The 27,762-nt window shown below is 42.3% G+C and overlaps 2 protein-coding genes and 2 long non-coding RNA genes across 5 annotated transcripts in view; 2 read left to right on the top strand and 2 right to left on the bottom strand.

The window, feature by feature from the left end:
* Positions 1-1,289: 1,289 nt before the first annotated feature.
* KMO (kynurenine 3-monooxygenase) lies at positions 1,290-23,032 on the top strand. The gene is made up of 16 exons (XM_079980461.1): positions 1,290-1,415; positions 1,869-1,959; positions 3,123-3,192; positions 6,351-6,448; positions 7,712-7,801; positions 8,491-8,539; positions 9,802-9,889; positions 11,455-11,620; positions 11,978-12,049; positions 13,470-13,591; positions 14,674-14,821; positions 15,897-15,954; positions 21,154-21,236; positions 21,320-21,421; positions 21,531-21,590; positions 22,649-23,032. The coding sequence occupies exons 2-16, from the start codon at positions 1,906-1,908 to the stop codon at positions 22,811-22,813; spliced, it is 1,425 nt and encodes a 474-aa protein (XP_079836587.1). The 5' UTR covers positions 1,290-1,415; positions 1,869-1,905; the 3' UTR covers positions 22,814-23,032.
* Positions 12,074-16,550, bottom strand: LOC307220488. The gene is made up of 3 exons (XR_013840893.1): positions 16,516-16,550; positions 13,609-13,666; positions 12,074-12,764 (listed from the first exon to the last, which is right to left on the bottom strand). It is a non-coding gene; the product is annotated as an uncharacterized lncRNA (long non-coding RNA).
* LOC307220699 lies at positions 20,516-21,041 on the top strand. The gene is made up of 2 exons (XR_013841053.1): positions 20,516-20,928; positions 20,961-21,041. It is a non-coding gene; the product is annotated as an uncharacterized lncRNA (long non-coding RNA).
* Positions 23,033-23,041: 9 nt separating the features above from the next.
* The window catches only part of ITGB2 (integrin subunit beta 2), a 55,294-nt gene continuing 50,573 nt past the window's right edge, over positions 23,042-27,762 (bottom strand). For both annotated transcript variants that reach the window (XM_079978016.1, XM_079978017.1), the window contains 3 exons: positions 27,097-27,302; positions 26,018-26,184; positions 23,042-24,968 (listed from right to left, as the gene is read on the bottom strand). In XM_079978016.1, the coding sequence (XP_079834142.1) occupies positions 24,903-24,968; positions 26,018-26,184; positions 27,097-27,302 (439 nt within the window). In that variant the 3' untranslated portion in view covers positions 23,042-24,902. The remainder of the gene's footprint in view (positions 24,969-26,017; positions 26,185-27,096; positions 27,303-27,762) is intronic.

Raw genomic sequence — 27,762 nt, 5'->3', positions numbered from 1 at the left:
AATTTTATGCAAACTTGTGCCCTCTCAAATATATAATGGGGAGGTCCCTGAAGGGACCTCGGCCCCTAGGCGTAGGCTCCTATTGGGGGGTGGGGGTGGAGTCCAGGCTCCATACAGGAGAATCAAACAACCACCAGCTCTTAGAAGCACTTTTTGCCCTTATTTTTGAATTTGTGGAGCACAGGCAAAATCCAGTTCAGGGAAGGGAGAGAGTGAGAGAGCAGTGACTCAAGGGAACGCCACACAGCCACCAAACCTTCTAAGGAGTGCCAAAAAGCCCAAATAAGACATGGATTATTTTTTAAAAAAATAATATTAAGATTTTACAAAACCAAAAATACAAAAATGCATAGTAAAACAAGAAACAGAAGAAAACTCTTGAACAAAAATACAAGATGCAAAAAACAAGAAAAATAGAGAAATAGAAAAAAGAAAGTTAAAACAAATCCATTTTTTATAACTTTGAACTCATTAACTTATTTCTTTGACTTCCTCACACCTCCCCTTTTTGTATTCCCATTAAGATATTCAGATCAGCAAATCCTTACCCTCTTTCATTTATCTTAACTCTAAATCTTAACATATTGTAACACTATAATTTCACCAAATTTTTAATTCATTTTTGCATACTCTTTTTAACTTTGTTGCTAATGCCACTTATTTTCAGTCCAACATCATTTTAACATTCATTAATTTTACAGTGTTTCTGCAAATAATCTTTAAATTTCTTCCAATCTTCTTCCACCAACTCTTCTCCCAGGTCTCGGATTCTGCCAGTCATTTCTGCTAATTCCATATAGTCCATCACCTTCATCTGCCACTCTTCCAGGGTGGGTAGATCTTGTGTCTTCCAATACTTTGCAATAAGTATTCTTGCTGCCGTTGTTGCATACATAAAGAAAGTTCTATCCTTCTTTGGCACCAATTGGCCGACCATGCCCAGGAGAAAGGCCTCTGGTTTCTTCAAGAAGGTATACTTAAATACCTTTTTCATTTCATTATAAATCATCTCCCAGAAAGCCTTAATCTTTGGGCACGTCCACCAAAGGTGAAAGAATGTACCTTCATTGTCTTTACATTTCCAACATTTGTTCTCGGGCAAATGATATATTTTTGCAAGCTTGACTGGTGTCATGTACCACCTGTAGATCATTTTCATAATATTCTCTCTTCAAATAAGACATGGATTAGTTCCAAGGATAGCAAGTGAATCATTGACAGAGAACTCTATCCAAACATACACACAGCAGATCAATCAGGAAAAGTGAGTCAACTTCATTTACATCATCCATTGCTGACCTGCCCTTTGGACCCAGGCACAGCAGCACCTTTGAGGACAGAGTGAAGGTGGGACAATGTGACCAGACTGCGGCAGCCCATTCTCCATTGCAGCAGTAACAGCCTGAGGAGCTAAGGTACTCCACAACCCTAGGGAACTTAGAATCAGTTTTCTTAAAACCCACGTGCTTCCTTTCCATGGGTCCACCCCCTTTCTCCACCATCATGCTACTTTTAGTGGCCTGGAATGGGAGTAAGTGATCAAACAGGAAAGACAGTGGGGAAAACGTCTCACAGGTAGAAGAGTGTTTTCCTTTTGTCCAACTCTGCGGGAGGCTTCCAGATCCTTAATCAGCAGGGATGGATAGAAGAAGTTGGTCTCTAGGATTTTGACAAAGCATGTGATATTCAGTAATGTATTTAATATTGGTTAGATTGACACTGACCAATGTGAAGTTTTAGGGATGGAAGAAACAGCAGGTTGTGTGAACCACTTGACTGCTCCCTGTCAAATTTTCAGAAGTATTTATGCTGTAGAGCCTGAATGAACTGCCACTTCTCCTCCCCTTAAAACATTTTCTGTTGAGCAGGAGAGATATACATGCACTCTGCCTGGAGAAAAAAGTCATGGATCTTTCAGCTCCGCAGAGGAAAAAAGTGGCCATTATTGGAGGAGGTTTGGTAAGACACTTTTATTTTGCTCTCTAATACTGTGGGTTCACACATAATGCTAAGCCATAGTTTAAGAAATCATTTCTTAGTGCTATGTGTGAACTCTGCAACAGCTTAACTATGGTTGTTTACTGGTTTTTGCAGGCTCAGAAAACTTTGTTTGTTTTAGCTGTGGCTTAGTATTATGTGCACCCCCATCATGCTTCCTTAAACCATGGCTTGTTCAACTCCAGATACTCACAAAGATACAAAGGTACAATACATGACCTGCTGGAAAATAAACCAAATTTTGGAGAAACATGCTACGTATGTCAACTCATACTTAACTTGTAGTTTGCTGAGACAGTGTCTTAACTCTGGGCATATAGCAAACATGTAGCTGTAAAACTCGTATAAGCTACAGTTTCTGAGATAGTAAAGAATTGCACCTGGGCTTAAATTTAGGGTTTTTGCTCTCACAGATCTTTGCTTATACAGTTCATTTTTAAACACTTGTTTGCTTCCCCTTAACTGGGTCTGTGAATTAGCTGACTAGATTAGTGCTTCTCAAAGTGCTTGTAGGAACCTTGGGGTTTTGCATCAACACCTGTATTTCCTTACAATTTGCAGCTTCCGTGGTGTGTCTGATGCATTTTAGGATGTTCCTTCAGTTTACAGAGAAGCTGCCTCATAATTCTCCCCACGCTGCCCCGTTCACAAATGCAGACTTTGGGGAGAGGTGGACAGTAGCTGAAGAGCACAAGTTCACAGAAGCGCAATGCACAAGAGCTTGAAGATCCAGCATTACATCAGTGTAAAGCCTACAGGCACTATATACATCAGCAGCAGCACCCGCTCATTTTACAGTGTTGCCAAGAGAACCTTTATGCCAGCAAAATATAAGGGTCACTTCAGAAAAGATCTTTGGATATAGGCACAAAAGCTGCTTCTCTTCTTCAATGAACAACAGAAAGTCAGCACAGCTCACAATGAGCTACTGGGAAGAGTATAAGGGTTTTCCTTTTTGTTTAGTGAATCCTGTGTAGTGGCTCAATGTCAGGACTACATTCATCTGATGAATATATCTGATGATATAAGAATGTTTGCATTCAACACATGACACACCCTTTCCATGTACCATTGTTTGTGGTATACTATTCGACTCTAAAATTCTTCTAATGCTTTTCTTGCAGGTGGGTTCTTTAAATGCTTGCTTCTTTGCAAGAAGGGGCTTTATAGTGGAAATGTATGAAACCAGACCAGGTATGTACATTTTGATATTTGCAGGGATGCAGTAGAAATTTAATCTTTCCCTAACTGCATGCACATCCCATTGACTTATGTGGAGGTTGCTTGCTTGTGAGCATAAGAGGCCTGCTGGATCTTGTTCTCATAGCAGCCGATGGAAAGCCAACAGACATGACACGGGAGCAAAAACATTCTTCCCAGCTGCAACTCCCAGCAGCTGATATTTAGAGGCCTGCCACAGGAGAACATTGCCATGATGACAAGGAGCCACTGATGGTCCTATCCATGAATTTGTCTGTTCATATTATCTATATAGTCTATTAGCCCTTTATTTATTGCCATCTGCTTGTCTTTTTAGAGTGGAGTAAAACTATATTTTGAAGTCATAAGTTCTATATTTTTGCAGTGGGAACCTCTGTGTATACACAGCAAATATTGTAAGTAGGCATGAGACGCCAAAAAATAATCCAGAACAACCCAGAACAATAATAATCCAAAAACACTTCAATAAATACCCATCTAGTAGGGTTGACATATGTCCTCTTTTTCCAGGACACAGCCTCTTTTTCATGGGTAGAGTCGTCATAGCGATCCATAGTTAGTTAAAAGCAGAAGTCAGCAAAGTCCTCTTTTTTGCTCTTCAAAATATGGCAACCCTGGCTGTTATGTTGTTGTCGTCTGTTTATTACATTTAAAACCCACGCTGCAGAAACAACTTTTTGAAAACTACATTTCTCCTCGCCTTGAGACAAGAAAATCCTTAGATAGTTCTAGGTGGGTGTTTTCTGTCATTGTATAAGACAAGGGCTGCACAATACATTTTGGCACCTGAGGCGAACCACAAAATGGCTCCCTCCTCCCCACCAGGTACAAGTCAGGAATAAAGAGCTGCATCGGGATCTGCTGCCCCTGTGGATCCTGCCACCTGAGGTGGTCGCCTTACCTTGCCGCATGGGTGGGCTAGCCCTTAAAGACTAAGACCTGGCAAATCTCATCCAAAGGAAATCTGTCCAGAAAGGGTGCTGTCATCACCCAGATCTTTTCTCTAGATTGCCAAAACACAGACAGGAGGTTCTTATTCTTGCCTTTTAGGCAGTGTTAGAAACTGAGATATGAAAGCTAGGAGCTAAAGGGCACCTTAAACCTAAGTTATGGGGGCAACAACGGAATGTCTAGGCATACTTTTTTAATAACAAGAATACAAAGCTGAAAATGAATGAACTGCAGCTAAAACATTATGTTCATTTTTCACACAGCCTAGTCCTTCCCCCACCCCACCCCCCTGATATTCTTAAGAGGGTCTCTTCTCCAGTCTTCAGAGAGTAGCTGGAAGTGGGGAGGCAGAAGAAGGTCCTCCTTTCCTTCCACTCTGCAGTTTTACTCTGAAATCTTAGGCACAGTACTGCACCCAGAGCTCAGAAACTACTCGCACTAATGAAATTCCCTGTCACAAAATGTGCCTAGAACAATGGGAGTTTCAAACTCTGCTTTTAGGGCATGGTGGTTTCAGTCCTATACAAAAATCCTGGGCTTTATCAAATGCCCAACCCCATTGCCACAGAACAGACCAGTCACAGGGTCTTTAGCTGCTTTGAAGCCAGGGGCTTGGTTTTCTGTTTTGGTCAGGCATTTCCACCACCCCCACCCTGTCCTGTCTCATCTGCATCAAAACCTGGCTGGGGCACATATCCCTTGTTGTCTCTCCGCTGATTAAAGTGTTTGAGGAATCCTTTTGCCGCCTCCTTGTCTGCCAGTGCAGCCTCCCTGGAAATATGCATGTTCCTGAGGTTGAAGCGTGAATTCCTTTTTCCAGGCTGCTCACCCTCTGGGAGGTTTGATGTTTGCACAGAGGGAGAGAGCCTTTTGGTGTCACTGAGGTCCATCAACATGCTCCCATTTCTGACTCAGGTTTTCCAGCCACAGGTTTAATGTCTTCTCAGTCTTGACTAAAGCCTTGGCACACCCCTGGCTGGTCGCCTTGGCAGGTAATGGAGCACTTGATGCCACAGCCCCATGGATCTCCTTCTTTGCACACCTTGATGGCACAGATGCTGGACTCGTTCAGGCCATATCCCCGTGCCAGTGCAGACAGTCATGCTGCCTCTCAAGCAGTCCAGCACAGCCAGTTTCTCTTGCATTGGGGGAACACATTCTGCTTTTTAGCTTTCCCACCTTGAGGAAGAAGCTGCCTTGTGTTGGGGGGTCATTCACTCAGACTGAACCTCTGCTTGCTTTCAGACCACCTTCCCCTCGCTCTCAGATCACCTTCACTTGTTCTTCATGTTCATGCTAGGCCCATTCACACTCCCCAATGCTGACTCTGTCGCCATGCCCAAGGGACACTGCAGTGGCTGATGGGATTGCCAACTCTTGTTTCCTGCTTGCCTGTCCCTTTCTTGGAGTTTACTTTGGAATTATTTGATTTTTTTTCTATTTTTCCCAAGCAGCCCCCCATTTATTTATTTTCCAGCCAGCCACAAAAGGTTGTGGTTGCCTGTCAGGCTTCAGGGAATCAGCTTCCTTCCCTCTTGGCAGTAGATAAGCAGAACAAAAGAAAATGAGTCTTCTTACCGGTTAGAAATTTAACTTACCAGTTTAACTTACCAGTTAAAACTTTAATGATCACAGTGAGAGAACAAAGAATCCATTTCCTAGGAATGGCGGTGCTCCCAGTTAAGAGTTCCACCCTTTCCTCCCTAGTCACCCATGTCATTACTGCATCTTGTAACCTGAGCTCCCACCCTCTGTGCTTTCTGTCCTGTCACTTTATCAGCTCTTCCTGACCTTGGGGAGAGAGGATGAATGCTTTCCAGAGACAGTGAATCTATTAACTTTCTCTCTCCCAGTGCTTCTTCTCCTAGCTGTTCCCCATCCAGTATTTCCCAGCTTCTGCCTTCTGAACTATGTCCCTTTGCAAACCACTTTTCCAAATCTATACTGTCCTCCTGCTCCTGGGAAGATTCAGGAGCAAGAGCAGGGGGAGGGGATGGCTCCCACCATTCCTCCTCAGTGCAGCCCTGATCAGCACGGTCCCTGACATTGCCTAAGGAAAGTGAGTGTGTACTATAATAGACCTAACAGCAGTGGCTGTAGAAGCTTTTTCTAAATTAATGTGGCCATCCATTTCAACAGTGTCACACACATGATGAAAGTGCCACCTCGTTTCATTTCAGATATCCGTGGTTCCAATACAGCTCGTGGCAGGAGCATCAATTTGGCCTTGTCTCACAGGGGACGGCAAGCTCTCAAGGCTGTTGGGCTGGAAAACCAGGTGACCCCTACATTTAAAGGATGAAACAAAATGTAATGCCTTTGTGTTGGGTTTTTCAGTATTGGACTGCTGGGTAGTTTGAAGGAACAAGGGTTTTAAAACCAGGACTCCCTGAAAGTTTTTTTTAGGAAGACCGCTGAATTGTTGAGCTTTTCATAGGAAGCCACTGACATTGTGTTTTTTTTAGTTGTTGAGCAATACATCTATTTAAAAAATTGATCTCCCTTCTTCCAAGGAAAGACTGCAGTCTGGGACAGGTTTTTAATACAGATGTTTTCAATGCCAGACAGAAAGTTACTTACAGGATTCCTTCCAGTTTCAGTCATACAGCTTAAGTGGGCAGAGCCATTTCCCAGTGATAAAATGCATCCTTTGCATGCAGAAAGACCCAGGTTAACTCCCTGGTATCTCCAGGGACATAGAGAGGAGAGTAGAGTAGAGTAGAGTAGAGTAGAGTAGAGTAGAGTACTCTATATATATATAGAGAGAGAGAGAGCGCGAGAGAGAGAATAGCTGGGGCCCCTGTTATTTACTGCTTTATAGGTAACCACCAGCCCTTTTAATTATGCCTGGTAATAGATAAGCAAGTAGTGCATTGCAACTATGTACTAAGCACAGGAGAGATGTGTTCTGCGTACACTTGAGAAACCAATGGTGGTGCAGGGAAGGAGTTTAGGGGGAAATATTGTGTTGTCGTCCCCACACACTGTGACTAAGCTTTTGTGGGCCAAGGGCTGCGTTGACCCCTGCTCAACTCTCCAAGGGCCAAAGTGCAACAGAAGTGGCTGTGGAGAGATCAGCAGGGGGGACACATTTTAGAAGTCACAAAAACCTTTTGGCACCTGAACGATATCAGGAGGCCCATGGAAACAGTCAATGTATTATGTATTATAATATTGTGTGTGTGTGTGTGAGAGAGAGAGAGAGAGAGAGAGAGAGAATGAGAATTTTTGGGCGAGGGGTCTTGCCCCCTTCCAAAAAACCCAAAAAAACCTCTTGGTGGGCCAAATATGGCCTGTGAGCCAAGGGGTACCAACCTCTGGAGTTCAGAGTCAACCAATAAATATAAGGAATGGTTTAAAATCAGTGCTTTTAAAAAAGCATATAAGTAATGATTTAAAAATTAAAGTCATGTTCTACACAACTTAAAATACAACAAAAGCTGCAAAGATTTAGAAACTTTGGGAACTCCAGCCTGTTGCTTGCTACATTTAAAGATCCCCTATCTCTTAGGATGCAAATGTTTCTCTTTTCTGATTTCAGATTGTGTCTAAAGGCATACCTATGAGAGCAAGGAGAATTCACACGCTCTCAGGCAAACAATATTCAATTCCATATGGGACAAAGAGCCAGGTATTATTTTAAATATCCCTTTATAAGATAGTTATTAGTCTTTAGTGGTGTCTTTTTGTGTATAATACCCAATTCCCACTATTCCGTTGAGAGAGTTTTTATACTGCAAGCACACATGAGGGGGTGCACTGGGCATCTCCCTACATTCCTCTCCCTTCAGAATCCTTCTCATTGAAAACAGAGTCATCTGCAAAACAACTCTGGAAAACAAGCCAGCACACCTTTATTCTCATGATGCCCAAACCCAGGCTTATAGCTTATTTCTCTCCAAACAAACCATGAGCGATATTCAAGGTTTGTTCTTGGATTCCTGATTGTGATTTGTTTTGGGAAAACAAACCAGAAGTCTGGATCTGGATGTCATGACAAGCCACTTGGGCTACTTTCCCAGCGGCACAGCAAGAGCGTGGCTTCTGCTGATAATGGTGGGAGGTCATGTTGGGGTTTCTGTTGCATGCCAATCACCGTAAAAACAACAGCTCCTTGATTGATCAGTCCCAGCACACTTCCATTCAGGAGAGCAGTGGAGACCCAGATTGGGGTAGTGATAAATCACAGGACCCCTGTATCCTAGGTTTGTGATGCATGGAAATTTAGGGAAAGGGGATTCTTAACTTAATTGTGACCATTCATATATGTTACAATACATTCAAACTTATTCTGTGTCTTATGTATTTCCCCCCATGCAGTACATTCTCTCTGTAGATAGAGCAAATTTAAACAAAGATCTGCTAACTGGTAAGTATGATTCCTGCCTGCCCCCATTTTCAGTCATTTTTTACCTCTTAAAGACTCAGATGATGGAGACTGTAATTACTCAATCAAAATGAGATATAAGAAAGACTGAGCACAGTGCTACTTCACTGGCTGAGTGTGCACATATTCCTAATCCAAACCATGGCTGGTGTGATTGCACTACTAGCAGGCAGAAACTTACAGTAAAATTCATGGCTGTTTTGCTCCTCCCCAGTTCTGCTGCTGTGCTACCCAAAGCTAAGCCATGGTTATAATTATAGGAGAAGTGGTTTGGATATGCATTGTCTACGTACATATGACAGATTGTTCTAGAATCAATGGAGACAGGAGTACTTGTTTTTTCCTATGTAGCTCATCCACAATCTGGATCTAGTGCACATTTTTTGCCCCTGAATGCACTTCTTGAGAAACTGGTTGTATTCTGAAAATAAAAGCTCATTGCAAAGAGATTTTGCATTACCTTATAGTGTGTCCTTGTAAGGACAGATGTCAGTGGTCTTGGTGATGGGAGTGTTTGTGTATCCACACATATGCCAAGGGGAGCATATAGCAAGAAGGTTATCACGACTTCCCTCCTCTTTCACCTGGGGTAGCTGCAGAGAGGGAAAGACATGGATAACCTAATCAAGGGGTATCAAATCCTAATCAGATAAACCCACCCACTATTACGGATGGCCGGATCTAGAATCAAACTAGATTGATTCTAGATCCAGCCATTGATTCTTCCTTGAAAACAAATACCTCAGATTACAGCAAATGTGTTCAAACCACTTTCATAATAACTTTAAATACTGCTACTCTCTTCACTCTCTATGTGATTCAAATGTCACAAGAAGATTCCCTAGACAGCCCTTTTTCCTGTGGTGACCTCATGCCCCCTATAATCCTGGCAGCCTCCCCCTTTCTTGTCTGTTGCTGAATGTCTCACCTGTCAGGGTAATGACTCTGTCTCCACCACTGCATTTGTTCTTGGATGGCACCTCTTGAAGCCCAACTCTCGAGGAAGCTGGCTTGGCTTCAGACCTCACATTTACTAATTTCAGAAATTCTGGGGATAACCTGGTGCCCAATAATTTTGGGGGATCCTTGCCCCCTGCAAATCCATAACAGTATGTTACATGAACTTTACCTTGCAAACAGCTGTTCAGCCATTCATTAGGAAAAATGTAATTTCATTATGCAGCTCCCAGTTTGGCTCATATTTGTGTTCAGTACAATATAGTTAATACTGTGTCTTTCTACAGCTGCTGAGAAATATCCCAATACTAAATTATACTTTGGACACAAACTGCTTCACTGCAATGTGGAACTGGGAACACTGACCTTTTCAGGGTAATCATTATCTCCATCCTTCCTGAACATGCTGATAATTAATCAGAACCCAAAGGGCAAGTTGACTCTGTCCATCCCTCTTGGTCTGGTGGGGTGGTCTGGGGAGAGGCCCACCAGTTGCAATTGCTCCAGGAGTCATTAGATGTTTCAATAGGACATGGCACCTAAATAAATTAACAATGTAATCCTTTGCATGTTTATTTGAAAGTATGCCTCACTCAGCGGTGGAGGAAGCTGCTTGGGAGCCTGGGGCAGTACACCCAGGGGCAGGGCGAGCTGCCCATAGGGACGGGGCGAGGGTGGGGCACACCACGCGGCCTTCATAGTCCGCCTCCTCCCACTCAGCTGCCCTACAGCTGGGGGGGGGGAGGCAGTGTGCAGACCGTTTGGGCAGCACAGAGCCTGCGCGTGCCCTAGCCACCGCGTCTCTCCCAGGAGAGATGTGTGGCTCAGGCACGCTGCAGGCTCCACGGTGAGTGCCTCACAGCATTTAGTCACCCCCCTCAGTGGTGGCACCCGGGTAGTCCGCACCCCCTGTACCCCTCTTCCTCCTCCCCTGGCCTCACTGTGCTGTGTTCACTGTGTGGGGCTTAAACCCTAGTAAATGTGTTTAGTTTTGTAGTCTAAGAACATGATAGTAATTTTCTTTGATGAAACGTTTTAACACTAATATAATAATAGCTGCCTCTTTCATTGAGCTAATATCATAGTAGCTTATACTGGGCAATGACTTATATCTTCATAATCAGAAGATGTCAGTTCCTCCTCAATAAATAATTTCTTTAAAATGAAGGGCAAAATGTTGATTTTTGAGTCCAAACATTCAATAGGATTGTTTACATGTTACATTCAACAAGTGTATAATCTGTGTGTACATGTACACAAATGACTTAACTGTATGCTCAGACAGTTTTACAAATGTAAAATTATCAAGTGGACAGTCTGTGTACTTGTCTGCACAACTGTTTAACTTTACAAATCAACTAGTGTATACTCTTTCACACTAACATTTATATATATGCAGAGACAGCTTGTACAGTATCTGTATGAACAAGCCTAACAAGAGCGACTTTTTGTGTTAAAATTTTTGAAATCAGTATGCACAGGCCTGAGAGGATGTTTTGAAAAGATTACAGCTGCTTGAATAAATGGAAGAATGGACTAAACAGCATAAATGGCATAATTTGTTTTACGTATACTTGCATTTTCCATACTATTTCAGGGGTCAACTGTTGTTTTTGGAATATTTAGGGTTATTTCCGACCCACAACTTGGAAAGAAAGTTAACCTTCTCTCTCCCTGTTTTCTCAAATCCATTTGAGCAAAATTCAGTGTGGATTTTGTGTGTGATATGTTTTATAAAGTCCAGACATATGAAAGAAAAAAAGCAAACCCTTAGGGTCTTAAAATGTAATGCTACAAAGAGAGGTCCAAGCAAACAGATGTCAGGTTTGGCCACCACTGAAAATACTGTAATATCAAATAAAACATGCAAGATAGGTTTGATTATCAGTTAGTGCAAGGAAGTACAAATCTTCTTCTGCTGCTGCTGTTCTCCTTTCTAGATCCGACCAGATGTCAAAAGAAGTCACTTGTGACCTAATTGTAGGCTGTGATGGAGCCTTTTCTACCGTTAGGAAGCAGTTCATGAGACAAGCACGTTTTGACTACAGCCAAGTATATATTCCTCATGGATACATGGAACTGAAAATACCCCCAAGGGATGGAAATGTAAGTAAAGTCGTACCTTGGTTCTCAAACGCCTTGGTACTCACATGTTTTAGTTCCTGAACGCCACAAACCCAAAAATGAGTGTTCTGGTTTGCGGATGTTTTTTGGAAGCCGAACATCTGGTGCGGGTTCCTCAGCTTCCAATTGAGTGCAGGAAGCTCCTGCAGCCAATCTGAAGCCGCGCCTTGGTTTTTGAACGTTTTCAGAAGTCGAATGGACTTCCGGAACAGATTACGTTCGAGAACCAAGGTACAACTGTAGGGGTAACAGAGTCTCACTATAGACCTTGCTTTCCAAGTTGACAGCTGCATAAACATTGACAAACATGTTTCTGCCCCTCTCTTGGTCTCCTTTCAGTTTGCAATGGAACCAAATTATCTCCACATCTGGCCCAGGAATACATTCATGATGATTGCGCTGCCAAACCTGGTAGGAGAAACAGTACATGTTTAAAACTGTCTTTTTAGTAGTAACACATAATTTGAAATGTTGATGTAATATCAGGATCGTTTAGATTTAGATTAGGATTTCTGGAAACTAGAATAACAACAAAATACAAGCATTACAGTGACCTAATGTACCTAGTTGAGACAGAGACAATATTTTCTATCTACTGTCAGAACTAACCAATATCTTACATGCTGTCTTGTGGGAGATCTTTGGGAGAAGAAAAGGCTAAGGAGGAAACCCTAGACAATACCAGAGTGGAGTCGCTGACTGTTGGATGGTACCTGGTATGCCTCCTTCTGGCGACTCCTGCAGCCAAGCGGGCGCCTAATGTATTGCTCTGCTTTCTTTTGGGCTCCATCAGTGAGGCCGAGAGGGGGATCTTGTCGTCTGGGCAGCCTAGGACCTTGACACACACTGCCCAGTGTTGTGCCCCAGGGAGAGCACTTCAGTGCTGCTAAAACAACAGTTTGTCTTCACTTCCAGAGGCCCACTCCATTGTCACTTGAAAGGCCAAGAGGCTGAACCTAATGGACACAAAACCCACATCCATCTAAAAGTAATTGCAACCAGTAGGACCTTTAACATAATGTTGCAGTGTTTTTCCATCCTTGAAGAGGAATGCTCCTGTTGTGGTTTCAGATCAGAGGTTAATTTCAGGGTAGGCTGAGGGATCCCACCACTTTCCAGGGTATGTCTGGAATAGATATAACAAGTATCAATATTTTTTAAAAACAAAATCTCTCTCCTTTTCTTACCTTTGTGCTTTCTTCTTCATGTTGTTCCTCATTGCTGTAACATTCTCCCCTCAATTACCTGAACTTAAGGGGGCTCGGAGCCAGGTTAGTTAGAACACCAAGATAGCAGTTTTATTTTGGACATCCAGATGAAGACTCAAGACACCCTGCTGTGCTCAAATGGGGTTTTTTGCTTTTGGTTTTTTGGGGAATATTTATCACAGGTAACTTTTGAAGGATTTAGAAACAACATTTTTGCACATATTTTATTTCCCCCCTCAAACACTGCTCTTCTGTCCATTTAAACTTCATTTTATTTTATTGTAATTATGTTGTTATTATGGGATGATAAGAGTTGTTGTTCAACCACAACTGGGGTCCCAGGCTATTAGAAGGTTGCAATGTGTGTTGAAAATGATATAAGACCATGAATAAGTTGTGTAATGTACATCTGTATTTTAGACAGAAATGTATACTGTATATACTAAAATGCAGATAGTATGTTTACCACAGCAATTGAAAACTTTGTTTCCAAAAATACATTTTACATAAATGAATCAGTAGAATTTATTTTTTTTGCTGATATTTCAGGAAATTACTTTCAACTTTAAAACTAACCAGTGATATCTCTTCTTTCAAGTTCTCACACCCTTTTTAATTCGTAGGATAAGTCATTCACATGCACTCTCTTCATGCCTTTTGACGATTTTGAAAAGCTCACAACAGGAGACCAAGTGCTGGATTTCTTCAAAATGTACTTTCCGGACACAATTCCTCTGATAGGAAAGTAAGTTTGCCACTTACAGCCACTGAATGAACACATGAGATCTCAGAATGAATGGAGTCTTGCAGGCGGCTCGCTCTAATGAATGGGAGAGATAAAAATAGAGAAGAATGGCACAATGGCTCTGGAGGTGAACCAGGCAAAACAAAGTGCTTTCATATCTAGTGAATCAGCATTAACAGTTATTAATGAATCTGTCTCCTTTATCTTACCTTTTGAAATAGGATGCAAAAGGAATATATTTCATTTTCAGGAATTTACAAATCATCACAGTATTTATAAATGAACTTTCTGGTTACTAAAATTATGAACAGAAATGATCATATATTAGCTTAATTCAAACAAATATTTTGTTATTTAGGATGCTGAAAGTCAGGACCTTCATGGTGGATTTCTCTGAAATGCTGCCAGTTCTACACCAGCTAGACAGACAGCTGTGTGGTCTCCATGTGTGTGTGAAAGAGTGGTTCTGTGCAGGAGAGTTTTGGAACAAGCCAGGCCTGTGCAAAAGGGACGGGCTCCACTTGAAGCAGGATGGAATCAGATTGCTGGTGCTGCATATCAAAAAGGTGGCAGAGCAGTTTTTAAGCTGATAGTGAGGGGAAAGTCGACAGGAGCTGAGGAGTTTCCAGTGCAGAGCAAATCATCCCCAAGCAACAATCTTTTTGTAAAGAGGCTTGAAATAATTGATAAAATGTGGCATATACATGTGTTAAATAAATAAAAGGAACTTACTCTGGATGTTTACCAAGAAAGCCTCGAAAGACTAGACCAACTATAAAACAAACCTGGAGGAACTTGCCCATCGCTTCCCTGCAACCCCAAGTTATAAAATCCTGGTGACTCTGATTAAATTCCCATATCTGGATTAAGCTTTAATCAGTGTTTCTTTCATGGCTACAAAAAATCAACAGAAGGAATGGTTTACAATGGCACAGAAACCCTTGGGAAGCCTCAGCCACACTTTCGCCTGCAGAAAATCTTTCACGTAGAAAATGTACTAGTGTACCATTTCCCTCTGTGTCTTAGGTTTATACCATGGCCATATTTAGCATTTGATACATGCTCTGCTATTTCAATTTCAGGCAAGAACTGATGCGAGATTACTTTTTGTTACCAGCCCAGGCCATGGTCTCTGTGAAGTGCTCCTCGTTCCACCTTGGCTCTCGCTGTGTGCTGATGGGAGATGCAGCCCACGCAGTCGTGCCCTTCTACGGACAAGGCATGAACGCGGTGAGTCAGAGCATCAGCTCTGCCATTCCTTTGTCCCTCTCCGTAATTAGATTACTTGGGGAATTAAAAATCCTTTTCTTTTTGATTTAAAAAGATTTAAAAATTTCCATGTAGAGTTTATTGGCTTTTAGAACTGAAACGCAGCTTTGTGATATGTGGCACTTCAGGCTACTTCTTCCCTAATTTTAAAAAAGTAAAGCAAAAACTGAAGACAAAATGTCCCAAGCATACCAAACTAACAGGTCAGTTTGTTGCACCCCATTTTTCCATGTGAAAATGGCCAGACTTTAGTGAGCGTTCTATTAGAGGAATCTAATAAAACACAACACAACATCACACGCTAAAAACTTCCCTTCAGATGTCTTTTGAAAATCACAGAGCTGTTCATGTGTTTGACATCTGCTCCCAGGATAGCTCCCTGTGGTCTTCCTTTGGCCTTGTGGGTGGCTCAAGCAGTCCAGTTGCCCACAGCGAGAAGAGTCTTGTGGATTACATACTGGATCTGGACTGGATGATCAGTTATGTTAGTGCATTTTGTAATTTTATAAGGTTTGTGACTTTGTTGCTTGGTTTGATATTTTCCCATTTTTTTATGAATTGTGATATTTTATATATTGTGACGCTGCTGTTATTTTTGTTGATTATAGTCTAGTCATGATTTGTTGTAATTGCCAAGTGAATTTCTGTTTAATTATTATATATTGATACTTTGAATGTTAATTTTGTTGTGTAATATCCTAAATGCATTATTGACTATTACTTTATTTTATATAAGCTGTTTATTTTAAAGTTGTATTTTTTGTTATAACATTTGCATTGGATTGGGATTGTTATAAGATGCATGATTTTTTTGGGGGGGTGTACATATATACAGCTTTATGTATAGCAATATAGAAAGATGGTATAGAAATTAAAAGTGGAATGAACATGAAATGAAATATGCTGGCTGGCAGCTGCTTTCCAGGTTTTCTGGAGATGCTGGGGTTTGACTCTGGGACCTTCTGAATGCAAAGCATCTGATCCAGCCCACAGGTCCTATCCTAAGCTGTTTCCCCCCCTTGTACTCCTCCTTCAGGGATTTGAAGACTGTCTGGTTTTTGATGAGTTAATGAACCAGTTCCAAAATGATATATGTGAGTATATGTTTCTGTCACGAAAGACCATATTCCTCATGAGCCTGAATGAAAACTTCTGCTGTAAGAGTCATTCCAGCTTGTTAGCCCTCTTCTCAGACGCTCCCTCTTCACATCCTCAGTTGCTCTGATGGCCTCCTGAAACCGAGGACGTTGGTTACAGAAAACCTCCACCAAGCAGGTGCTTCCTCTTGCTAGGATTCAAAGCTGCCCCCAATATTGCTACATGGCACCCCAATCTCCACAGCAGGGAGAGCGTCCAGGGAGTTCTGGGTGCCCTTCGTTACCAGGATTTGTGTTTCCTTTAGGAAATGAGGCACAGCAGAGAATACCCAGCTGGGTAGGAGTGGAGGCACCATAAGATGGCGTCCCCAAACCCTTTACCAGTTGGACTCCTCAGAAGGATATCAAGGTTGACAGCTATTAGCTTCTTGTGCAAGTTATCTGCCTTTCCCCCTTACCACATGCACACCCTTCCTCTTCCAGGACCATCCTGTCCCCTCCTCCCCTGCTGCTTCATCCCCTTTCACATCTCCCATTGCTCCCACAGTCCTCACCTACCTCCAAGTTTATCAGGTGCTCCATAGCCATCCTCTTGCTTCATCCCCTTTCACATCTCCCATTGCTCCCACAGTCCTCACCTACCTCCAAGTTTATCAGGTGCTCCATAGCCATCCTCTTGCTTCATCCCCTTTCACATCTCCCATTGCTCCCACAGTCCTCACCTACCTCCAAGTTTATCAGGTGCTCCATAGCCATCCTCTTGCTTCATCCCCTTTCACATCTCCCATTGCTCCCACAGTCCTCACCTACCTCCAAGTTTATCAGGTGCTCCATAGCCATCCTCTTGCTTCATCCCCTTTCACATCTCCCATTGCTCCCACAGTCCTCACCTACCTCCAAGTTTATCAGGTGCTCCATAGCCATCCTCTTGCTATAAAGATGGAGGGTAACTCTTTGATTTACTTTGTGGGATGCTGGAGCCAATGGGATGGCTATGTCCTTGTGATGCTAAGCAGCCACAAAGAGTTGTGTGAAGCAGCCTCGACTCCTCGGTTTCTTCCTCTTGCCTGGCGCAACAGTCCCTCCTCCTGGCTTTCCTTTTTTTGTCAGATAAGTCTGTTTTGTTTCTTCTCTAGATCCCTGTCTTTAACAAACCAAAAAACAAACCAAAACCTCTCCTCAAACCCCATTCCTGCTTTCTTCCGATCAGCATTATTATCTTTGCCCTGCTTTGAGGTTATTGTTGCCATTCTGCAAATTTCCTGGGTTCCTGTGAACAGTTTCTTTCTTCCTTTCCTTCTTTCCCAGCCTCCCTCTCAGGCATGAGGCAGCTTTGTTTGTTTCACAGCTTTACTGATTGCAAAGATGAGGAATACTCTTTATTCCTGCAGTGTTTTGGCGGCTTTTTGCAAACGCCACGGGTTTTTTCTCCAGGGTTTCTTCCTGTCCTTTTTTGCTATTTAGTTTGTGGATTTAAGGAATTTGTTTTCTCTTCTGGCAGTTTGTTTCTCTTGCTTTCTGTGTTGCTTTGGCAAATGGGCAAATGGAGTGGAGCCTCAACATTTATAATTTAACCTAAGGTTACCAGATTTTTTTCAATGAATCCGGGGACACTTTTCAACTTCAATGGATTTAGTATGGGGACTGATTTGTAAATCCAGGGACTGTCCCTGGGAAACGGGGACATCTGGTAACCTTAATTTAACCTCTTGACAGGCACTTGTGTGTATCTAAGGCAGTTGGACTTGGCCTGTTTTCTCCTGGTCCACGGTGTGGCAAAAGGAGATTCAGCATCCTGTCACAGACAGAGTTGAGAGCTTATATTTTGCAGTGCAGGGCTGTGGCTGTGTAGGGTGTCTCTTTGTCTTGTGTTTCTCTGACTATTATGCAGCCAACCCAGGCTGTGGCTGAGCCACCTCTTAAGAAAAGGAAACAAAGCTGAAGCACTTGTTGCCCTCTAAAGGGCCTGTTGTTTAGTCGTTTAGTCGTGTCTGACTTCGTGACCCCATGGATCAGATCACGCCAGGCACTCCTGTCTTCCACTGCCTCACACACACACACTAAATCTGCTCCTCCTGTCCACCCCAGGAAGCGTCTTTCTTCCATTATTGTTTTTCAGTCTAAAGTTTCAGAGACAGAGCAGTCAGCTGTTTGAAATGATTCCACCCATTTGAATGCCAAGGATGCACTGCCACCTGCTGGTCACTCTCAGGTTGACACATTATCGGAATCTGAACCTGACTTTTATGTTCTTCTGATGATCATGAGGTTCAGACCTCCCCTCCCACCAATCGGGTTGCCTCTGCCTCTGTCCCTCAAACTTTTCCAGCCCCGCTTATTGAACAATTTAGAGAAGCTATAATTGCTTCACACTTACAATTGCAGAATGAAGAAATTGGTTAAACCTAAGAAGGCTGGCCTTTTCTCATCACAGAGGGCTCAGGTTCATTTGGATATAAAGGACACACACACCCCCATTCACATCCATAGGTGATGATGAGAATGTGGATATTCCCTTGGTTTCCTCCCCAACCCTTTTCCAGGAGGGGGAGCTGGATGATAACTGGAGTGAAGGATCTTTGCAAGATGAAGATTAATCTATGAGGCTGTTTCAGGAGGCCAGCACCCCCATCCTGGAACGTGAGAAAATGCATGCCTTAGAATTAATTGCTCAACCTGACAAATCAACCACTGAACCAGAGAGTGATGTGTTAACTAATAGCTGTACCCCAGCCAACTACTGCTTAAGGCAATAGTTAAATCTTAGCTAAGAAATTATATGTCTTGGATCTGGAATTCATGGCATATATTAAGACTCCTTCTATAGACAGATCAGTTTTAAATCTGTCATTGTGACATCTGGTCACCAAGTAAGGAAATACTCAACTTTGGGACACTACTGATAGGAGAATTAAATTTGCCTTACGTGAGATGCAGTGGTCCTCTCTATGAGAGTGCCTGGGTAGCATCCTCATGTGCTTGAGCTTGTATTGTTTGGCTTGAGGATTTATTGCAATCGCCTCAAGATCCAGCTCGACAGCACCAGATTCTTTTCTTTTTTATAGCATATTTATTAAGGTTTTCAAAAAATAATACAATATAAAATAAAAAAGAAAGAATACCAAAAATACAAAAATACAAAAATAATTAAAAACACATAGAATTTCCATTACTTATTTTCTTTTAACTTATTTTCCAGACCTCCTCATACCTCCCTTTCTTGTATTCCAATTCAAATTGTTAGTTCAGCAAATCCTCACCATTAGTTTTTACTTATTTCTAAACCTTTTTTTTCATATCTCTTAAGCATTACAGCTGGAAACCACTTAATTTCTGTCCAACATCATTCTAACATTCATTAATTTTACAATATTTCTGCAAATAGTCTTTGAACTTCTTCCAATCTTCTTCCGCCGACTCTTTTCCCTGGTCTCAGATTCTGCCGCTCATTTCTGCCAGTCCCATATAGTCTATCATCTTCATCTGCCATTCTTCCAGAGTGGGTAGATCTTGTGTCGACGGGCACCAGATTCTTACCAAACTCCTTTAAACTTTTATGGCCGATGTCTCCATGGACCCCATGCAGTTTGCAGCTAGAGCAATGGCATCCCAGGTAGCTGCTAAAGTCCTGGAACGCTGAGGCTGCCTCTAAAGTAAACCTTTCCACTGAACCTTTCGGTCAGCTTTCAGAGAAGGGGTGTTGAAAGATGTCTTTATAGAATCAAAGATAAGAGAAAAGTATTGTTTCAACGCCTCAACTTCTTCCAAGACCAAAGCCACAAAATAGCGAGCCCAAGGACGGGTCCACACCCAGGGTGTGGGGTGGTTGGAGTCTGACTGCTTTCCTTCCTGCCTGGCAGATGTCAGTATCTGATTGCTGGGTTTTAGGAATTATTTCACAAGGTTATTTCATAAAATTAATTTCCACTACCCCCTCACGTTCATTCCCTCACCCTTGCCAAGAAACAAAGTATGTTTGCAAGCTGTTTGTTTGCCATCTTGTGTCTGTGGGAGCTGTTGTTTTCAGTGGTCTGTGTTTGCCTGAGCTTGAGTCTGGACTAAGGATTCTGAGTTCCTGTGTTGTGATTTGATTCATGATGTCCAATCACAGAACATTTCAGGATTTGGGCCTCTGTCATTGGCCCTTGAACTCTTGAGTCACGATTCGCAGCTTGGGAGTTTAGACAGCCAGTCACGTTGGGAGTGGGAGTGGCCCAGGCTTTCAGGAATGTATATAAGCAGTTGCTTTGCCCGTTTCTCAGTTATGTAGTTCAATAAAGGTTATTTCTGTTATCGCAATGTCTTGGCTTGTGGGAACCCACCTACACCTTAGGAGCCATAACTCCTGTTTCCTCAGATCAGCGCTTTCGCGGCTTCTAATCCGTATTTTTGGTTGTGCCAAAAAAAAACCCTACCAAAAATGGTGTCCTATTCTCAATTTACATTTCCTCAATCATTATGTGGCTTACAAAGATTCAAAATGGAATCTCTGAACTCAGTCTGAGTGTCCTCACACCATGGAGTTTTCATTTTGAGTGTAGATTTTGAAGACACATACCTTCATGTCCTGCCCCATCCAGTGCACCAACAATAGCTTTGATTCCCCTGCGTGACCACCATTTTCAAGAAGGGAATGTTTTTCTATCTCTGGAGAGAATAGCCTAAATAAAAGCTGCAGCCTCTTTCCTGATTGCCTCCAAGATGATGTCGGCTAAACAGTTGGCAGTTATTCTAGATCTCTGCATGTCTGCCTCCCAAATTACCTCCTGGGCGAAACATCACGCCTGAACCTTACAGTGGTTTCTTTTACCTCACCAGTGGGCCATCACCCACAACATTCATTTCCGATGCACTGTTAGTGAAGATATAGTCTATTGGTCATAATTTCCTTGCCTTTCAGATATCTAGCACATGTCTTTCTTTAGATTTTCAAGCCATGGAGAGAGGAGATAGGCAGACCTTTTTATTTCAGTGACTCCGTCAGTGTTTGCTGCTTGGCGGAGTCAAGCCTGCTTCACACAATTATTTGCTCCTGCCTAGCGTCACGTGATGAGGACATAGCCCATTCCATTGTCTAGAAATAATAATAATTTGCAGTCTAAATTGAAGCCATTAGTAACTGCACCTACTTTGCTGAGTGACAAACCAAGACTTACCTTCAGTGTAATGAGTGAAATGACCTTGTTTCTTCCCCAGGTATTTGTCTCCCAGAGTTCTCAAAGCTGAGAGTACCTGATGATCATGCAATTTCAGATTTAGCTATGTATAATTATATAGAGGTAAGTTAAATATAGTTAAATAGAGAGTGGGTGGCAGCTGAACGATGAGAGATGTTTCCAGATGTTTCTCTTGGTTGTTTCAGATGCGGGAGCATGTCAATTCAAAGTGGTTCATTTTCCGAAAGCACATTGACAACGTTCTTCACGCCCTCTTCCCCTCCACTATCATCCCTCTGTACACCATGGTAAGACCAGCAATAGATATATTGCAGGGTTTCCCTTGTTTTCTTCATTCCCGGCTGCCATCCCCTCCACTTTCAGTGATGATCTGTATGATTTCGTAATCTGATGCAGGTCACATTCTCCAGAATTCGATACCATGAAGCTGTGCAAAGATGGAAATGGCAGAATAAGGTCAGTGGCAGCTTAGATGAATTTGTTTGGGCTGTGAGCATATTGTATTATGGGTGATATAGTCATGGGTTTAGCCAGGATTTTTGTATGGGGGGGGGGAGGACAGGACTTGCTCAGGAGGGACAGAACCAACGTGATTGGTCAGTTAGTTATTTCTATTGTTTTACTTGGTCGGGGGGGGGGCAGCTGCCCCCCCCCGCCCCCCATGGATATAGCCAACAAAGTCCTACTCAGAGTAGATCCTATAATGGAAAGGGGAGATTAAACACCTTTTACTCCCTTTGATAACTGCCCGTCTAGGTAGGCCAGTCATGCCAGAGGCTTCCACATCATCTACCACCACACTTCCATTTGGTTCCCTCTAACCGTGGATGACAGGGCTTTCCTGGGATCCAAGGTACATGTATACAAGGAGAAGCAGAGAGAGCAGTTTACCTCTCTCTCCCCAGAGACCAAAATAACTTGCTTTTGTCTGTCAAACTTATACACACACAGCATAAACCAAGTGACAAGGCACATAAGAGTTTGGAATACAATACAACCAAATGCACCCCTAATGGAGAACAAACAGAAGAGACAGAATGTTGCTCCAAAAAAAGAAAAAAGGAACCTGTGTTTTATTTGGCTTTATCAAGCTGTTTATATGGGTTTTATGCTCAGATATTAGTATCTGTTTAACAAAAGGCAGTGTACATTTAAAATAACGGGTTGAATCCAATTTATTCACAAATACCATTGATTTCAATGGGTTTACTCTGAGTATGATTATGTCTGGAGCCCATTGTGATTTTAGATTGGTTTTTAATATATGATTTGTTAAATTAAATATGGAGTGATATGTTATGCATACCTTAAAGCAACTTGTGCATTGTCTTTTGTATACAAATATTATAAATATATTTTATTGTGATCCTTTAAAGATTCTAAAATTTATTTTGAATGGTATCTTATGTAGTTAGCGGAATAGTCCAAAAGATTTAACTATAGACTAGTAAAAATATTGCAAACTATTTCCTCCTGCAACATTTTCTGACTCAAATTTGATTTCCTCTTAAAAGATAATTAATAGAGGCCTCTTTCTCACTGTGGCTGTGACAGCAGTAAGTGGCATCTATCTGCTCAGAAATGGTATTAAGCTACAAATCGACGTATGTGCAGAGAACCTGTGGAAATGGACACTCAGCCTCAGAAAATTTGGAAATGTACCACTGGTTACCCAATAGTGTTAAAAGCAAGAGAGAGAGAGAGATGTATTCAGTGTTTTAATTTCACCTCTGCTTGGAAAGTCAGAACGTCAAAGTATTCCCAAAGGACTAATTGTGCTACATGGTGCTGGATCCAAGTGTTAGAAGGCCATCCATATGGAACCCAACAAGACACTTGCCATAGACTTGAGTGCCCTGCTGTCATCTTCCTAAAGAAATGGTATGTGTCCCTCAAGAGCCTGAATACCATGTGTCCCCAAATACCAGCATCGACTTTTACACACAAGAGGACATGTATAAATTAACTGCATTTTGTGAGTTTTAGAAAAGTTCACTGAACTTACAATAGATCTGTATCCAATTTTTAAAGTGTCAACCAGTTTTCCAGTTTCTTAAGTGAACTATTGAACTACAATGTCAACGAGAAACAGAATCAGCAATAAATTTGGCATATAAAATTCAGTTTTGTGTGGTGCTTTTTTGTCACATAGAAACTAATAAATATATATATGTAATTTCAAACTTGAGGCTTGCCTGCAGCACAATGGAAAATGTCTACGTATATGAAACATGTCACAATTCAATTTTCTTATTATCACTCTGAAACAGATGAAGGTTCCACCCATTCTGTACTTAAAAGAAATAAAGTTATGACCAATGATACAATCCTTTCCCTGTCTTAAGTTTAGTCCAATAGATACTGCAGAGAATGTTAACAGTGGACACAATGACACTCCAAAACACGTCACGTCATTTCAGGAATGGTGTTTTGAGATTTATTACTTGCAAATCATAGGCACACAGTAGAGGTTTATACACTTGCAGCACCTGACAGCTTGGGAGCTTATTCACTTCAATACACAAGGCTAGAATGAAGGCTTTAGGTTCCGAGTGCCGTATTTCTTCACATGAGTACAGTGGTACCTCGGGTTACATACGCTTCAGGTTACATATGCTTCAGGTTACAGACTCCACTAACCCAGAAATAGTACCTCGGGTTAAGAACTTTGCTGCAGGATGAGAACAGAAATCATGCAGCGGTGGCACAGCGGCAGCAGGAGGCCCCATTAGCTAAAGTGGTGCTTCAGGTTAAGAACAGTTTCAGGTTAAGAACGGACCTCTGGAACGAATTAAGTTCTGAACCCGAGGTACCACTGTTTATCGTCTGTCTGTTTCTCTGAGATGTTTCAATTTGACTGAGGTCTCTTTGGCGATGATGGTCTTGTACAGAATTAGGAAGGTGTTGATTCATCATCCTACCCTATTAGTGTACACTGAGCAGACTGGTGTGAGATTTATCTGCCCAGAAACCCAGAGCTAAAAGAAGATGACAGTTCTCCCCGCCTGCTAATGCCATTTAGTAAGGCAGAAAAGGGCCAGGGGGGTCAAGGTTTTACATTCTAGAAGCACTGAATGTGAACAACAGGGGACCCCATCAACCTAATATTCAATAGCGTAGAGCATGCTTATTGTTTCGTGTGCTTCCATAATATGTAGCACTACAATGTTTAACTTAACAGGTTAATCTTCTCAATTAGGTAGAAGATTTCATCATTATTATCATTATTTTATATGTGCATTATAGAAGCACATATAAAAACTGTAGCTGGAAAGTTATGTCTTAAGAGGCATGAGCCCTTTTCTGTCAGACAGGAGGGAAAACTTCTTTCAGATTATGCCTTTCTACAACACATGCATGCATGGCTTACTACCACTGTGGAATTAACAAATACTTTGTTTATGTAGATGCTTGAATGGCCAGCCCACCTTTTCCCCTTCTATTTGGGTTTCAAGGGTTGACCTTTAACAGCTGATAACTGGAGAAGTTGCTCAGAGCGCCTTGCGCAGGATAAGTGGAAAGGCAAGTTGAGATCATTCCATGGTGTGTGTGATTAAGCAGTCTTAACAGGGAGACCTTTTAATGAAAAGAAAATCATCAGCATCAAAGCATGTTTGAAAAAAAGCCACACAAAGGGTTATCGAAAACACACGAGGTGACATGGATAGTGGTTGACAGGAATAAAGCACAGTGGATAATAAAGTCAATATCTTCTGCTTCCCTCCTGAAGAATTTCTTTGTGCTTTCCCATGTTGCTGTAGTTGAACTTCACTGGCCATTGAATCTGGGGTTCACAACAGTGGTCGTGGCACTCTTGAAAAGAGGGTTGTCAGCCTGCCAATAAAAACATCACAAGTGTCTGTAGCTGGTGCTGCTGTTTTACTCATTCAGTATTATTACTATCCCAGGCTACCACATTAAGTAAGTAGATCAAGTGGACAAATGTCACTACAGCTTGGTCTCCTTTAATGATCTGACTATATACAGGGCTACTAAAAATAGTAGCCATTGATGAGGAAATGGGGACAGTTTACTCAAGAAGGAGAACTTCCATTGTAGATCAAACACTGACCCTCTTCTGCTGGTCTAGGAAGATAGGGAGGAGGTTGTGTGGCTTAACTTGCTGGTCCTTGGTCCTCTCTCCCATCACTTCCTCCATTCTACACCCAGCTAACGTATCTAAATTTAATCTATGTGGCTAAAAAAGATCATTATATAGCACAGTAGCAAACCACACCTCCCTGTGTGGCTGAAATGCAGAGGAGCAACCCGACCATGCCACGTCAGTGGTTAGTGCATCTCTGAATCTTTCTGAAGGCACATCTCCCTCCACAGAATAATTGTGTAATAATAATACTAGCAATTATTATGATTGTGTCCTACCCTTCCCCCCAAATAAGCGCAGGACAGCAAACAAACAACAAAACGTCTTCAAAACAATTCCAGTGCAGATGCATTATGGGAAAGATCTCAGCTTAAAAGCCTTGTTGAAAGGAGAAGGTCTTCAGTAGCCACCCAAAATACAACAGTCTGTCGAGTATTCAAGGGGCTAGTTTCCAGAGGGCAGGTGTCACAACACTAAAGGCCTAATTCCTACATAGTGCAGAATGGACCTCCTGATATCTACAAGAGGTTCTCGCCTGCAGAACACACACTATTTATTTCAGGCAGTTAGGTCACAGTGTAAACGTAGCCTGTGTGTGCTAATGTGAGAAGCTTAGCTTCTCATGCCTGAGCAGCTGCATTCAGGCCTGCCTGAGGTACTGGAACTGAAACAAAAGTTATGTCCCTGATGTTTCTCAAGAACTCGGAAGAAGGGGGGAAGAGCCAATGCCTTAGCAAGTCTTCTTCCAGCCCCTCCTGCTGAAAGGGGAGTGTCTTACATCATTCCACTTGGCCTTGGACTTCTCTTTCTCAAATCGGTGATATTCCTTGCGATCAATCAGCTCCGTTACCAGCTTCCAAATCAGGAGGAGGAGGAGGCCGATAAGAGCCACGCCAGCAACAGTGCCCCCCACAATGGCTGCGACATTAGGGGGTTGTGGGCAATCTATGAAAAGAAAAAACAACGGAGAAGGTGCCTCATCTGAAGGAGGAGGGAAAGGGTGCATGTGCTGTATGCCAGGAATGAGCATACCACAGATCCAGGAAAGGTTGGAAGTCGATTCAATGAATGGAGCAGCTGCACATCAAGTATCTCTATCTCTCCACCATGCAAAATACTACTGAAACTGCTCCAGATAAATTGCAAGGAACTCTCTTAAGGCCACATATACTTCCCGCTAGAGGAGCCTTGCTCACCTGGCTATGTGGCCTCCACTCTGCTTCCTTTGCCTCTTACCTGGAGCTGGGTCCCCACCTGCACTCAGATAGCTTGGAAAGGAAGCCACTCCCAGGGGCCCCTCCATCTGCCACACCTCACAATTTGGAGGGCCATCTCCCTCTGAAGCCTTGGGGGATGCAGACCTCTGACATCCACAGTCTCTCTTCCTGTTCCAGTACCCCACCCCTCACAATGGGACTTTATGGGGGGAACTGCTGATTCTCTCATGTATCAATTCAAAGTTTTGGTGTTGACCTTTAAAGCCCTAAATGGCTTTGGCCCTGAATACCTGAAGGAGCATCTGTTGGCTTCGAGGGCCTTCCGGCAGTTCCTTCATTGCGAGAAGTGAGGTTACAGGGAACCAGACAGAGTGATGTCTGCCCTGTGGAATGCCCTCCCTTCAGATGTCAAGGAAACAAACAATTATATGACCTTCGATTGACATCTGAAGGCAGCCCTGTTTGGGGAAGCTTTTAATGTGTGATGGTTTTGTGTATTCTGCTGGAAGCCACCCAGTCAGATGGGTGGGGTACACAACATTTATTGTTTATTGTTATTAAGCCACTGAGCCCTGGTGCTAGGTGCTGGGACCATAGCATGGAACTGGTGTTGCAGCTGGTGGCACCTTCCCTCACATACCTTTTAAAGGTTCCACTTTAACGGAGTATCTCTCCTCTCCATCCAACTGAAACATAGAGAAGGAGATCCAGCAATTCTGAGAATCTTTCTCCTTGCATTCTTTACTTCTGGACATCACATTATCTCTCAGAATAATGTTTGAACAAGCTTGAGAGCAATTCTTCTGAAATGGACCACTCTGAAAGTAACGGCACTCAACACACGATCTGGAAAATCAACAAGAATCATGTCTCCAAGAAGAGTTGCTTAGCAAGACAGAGATGCAATGGATCTATACTACATAACATAAATCTAATATTCAGTGCAGTTACAGCCAGAGATATAAAGGAAGCCAGTATTGTCATCCTCACATTGCAGAAAATAATAATAATAATAATAATAATAATAATAATAATAATAATAATAATAATAATAATAATAATATATTTATACCCCGCCCATCTGGCTGGGCTTCCCCAGCCACTCTGGGCGGCTTCCAACCAAATATTAAAATACAGTAATACATCAAACATTAAAAGCTTCCCTAAACAAATGCAAAGAAGATGCAAAGGAGGCAGGGACTCTGAGAAAAAAGAGGCTTGTCTAAGCCCAGGCTATGAGTTAGCTGAGCACCTCTGAAATTCCCACAGCGATTTCATGTACATGTTAAAAAGGGAACTCTGCTGG

This window comes from Podarcis cretensis (genome assembly GCF_951804945.1).
Source record: "Podarcis cretensis genome assembly, chromosome: 1".
Classification (NCBI taxonomy): Eukaryota; Metazoa; Chordata; class Lepidosauria; order Squamata; family Lacertidae; genus Podarcis; species Podarcis cretensis.
The sequence above is the reverse complement of the archived record's forward strand: the minus strand, read 5'-3'. Positions and strand labels throughout refer to the sequence as shown.

Coding starts and splice junctions, on each gene's coding strand:
- KMO (XM_079980461.1), top strand. CDS start 1,906: ATGGATCTTTCAGCTCCGCAGAGGAAAAAAGTGGCCATTATTGGAGGA. Junction 8,540..9,801: donor AAACAAAGATCTGCTAACTG/GTAAGTATGATT, acceptor GTCTTTCTACAG/CTGCTGAGAAATATCCCAAT. Junction 21,591..22,648: donor GATGGAAATGGCAGAATAAG/GTCAGTGGCAGC, acceptor TCCTCTTAAAAG/ATAATTAATAGAGGCCTCTT.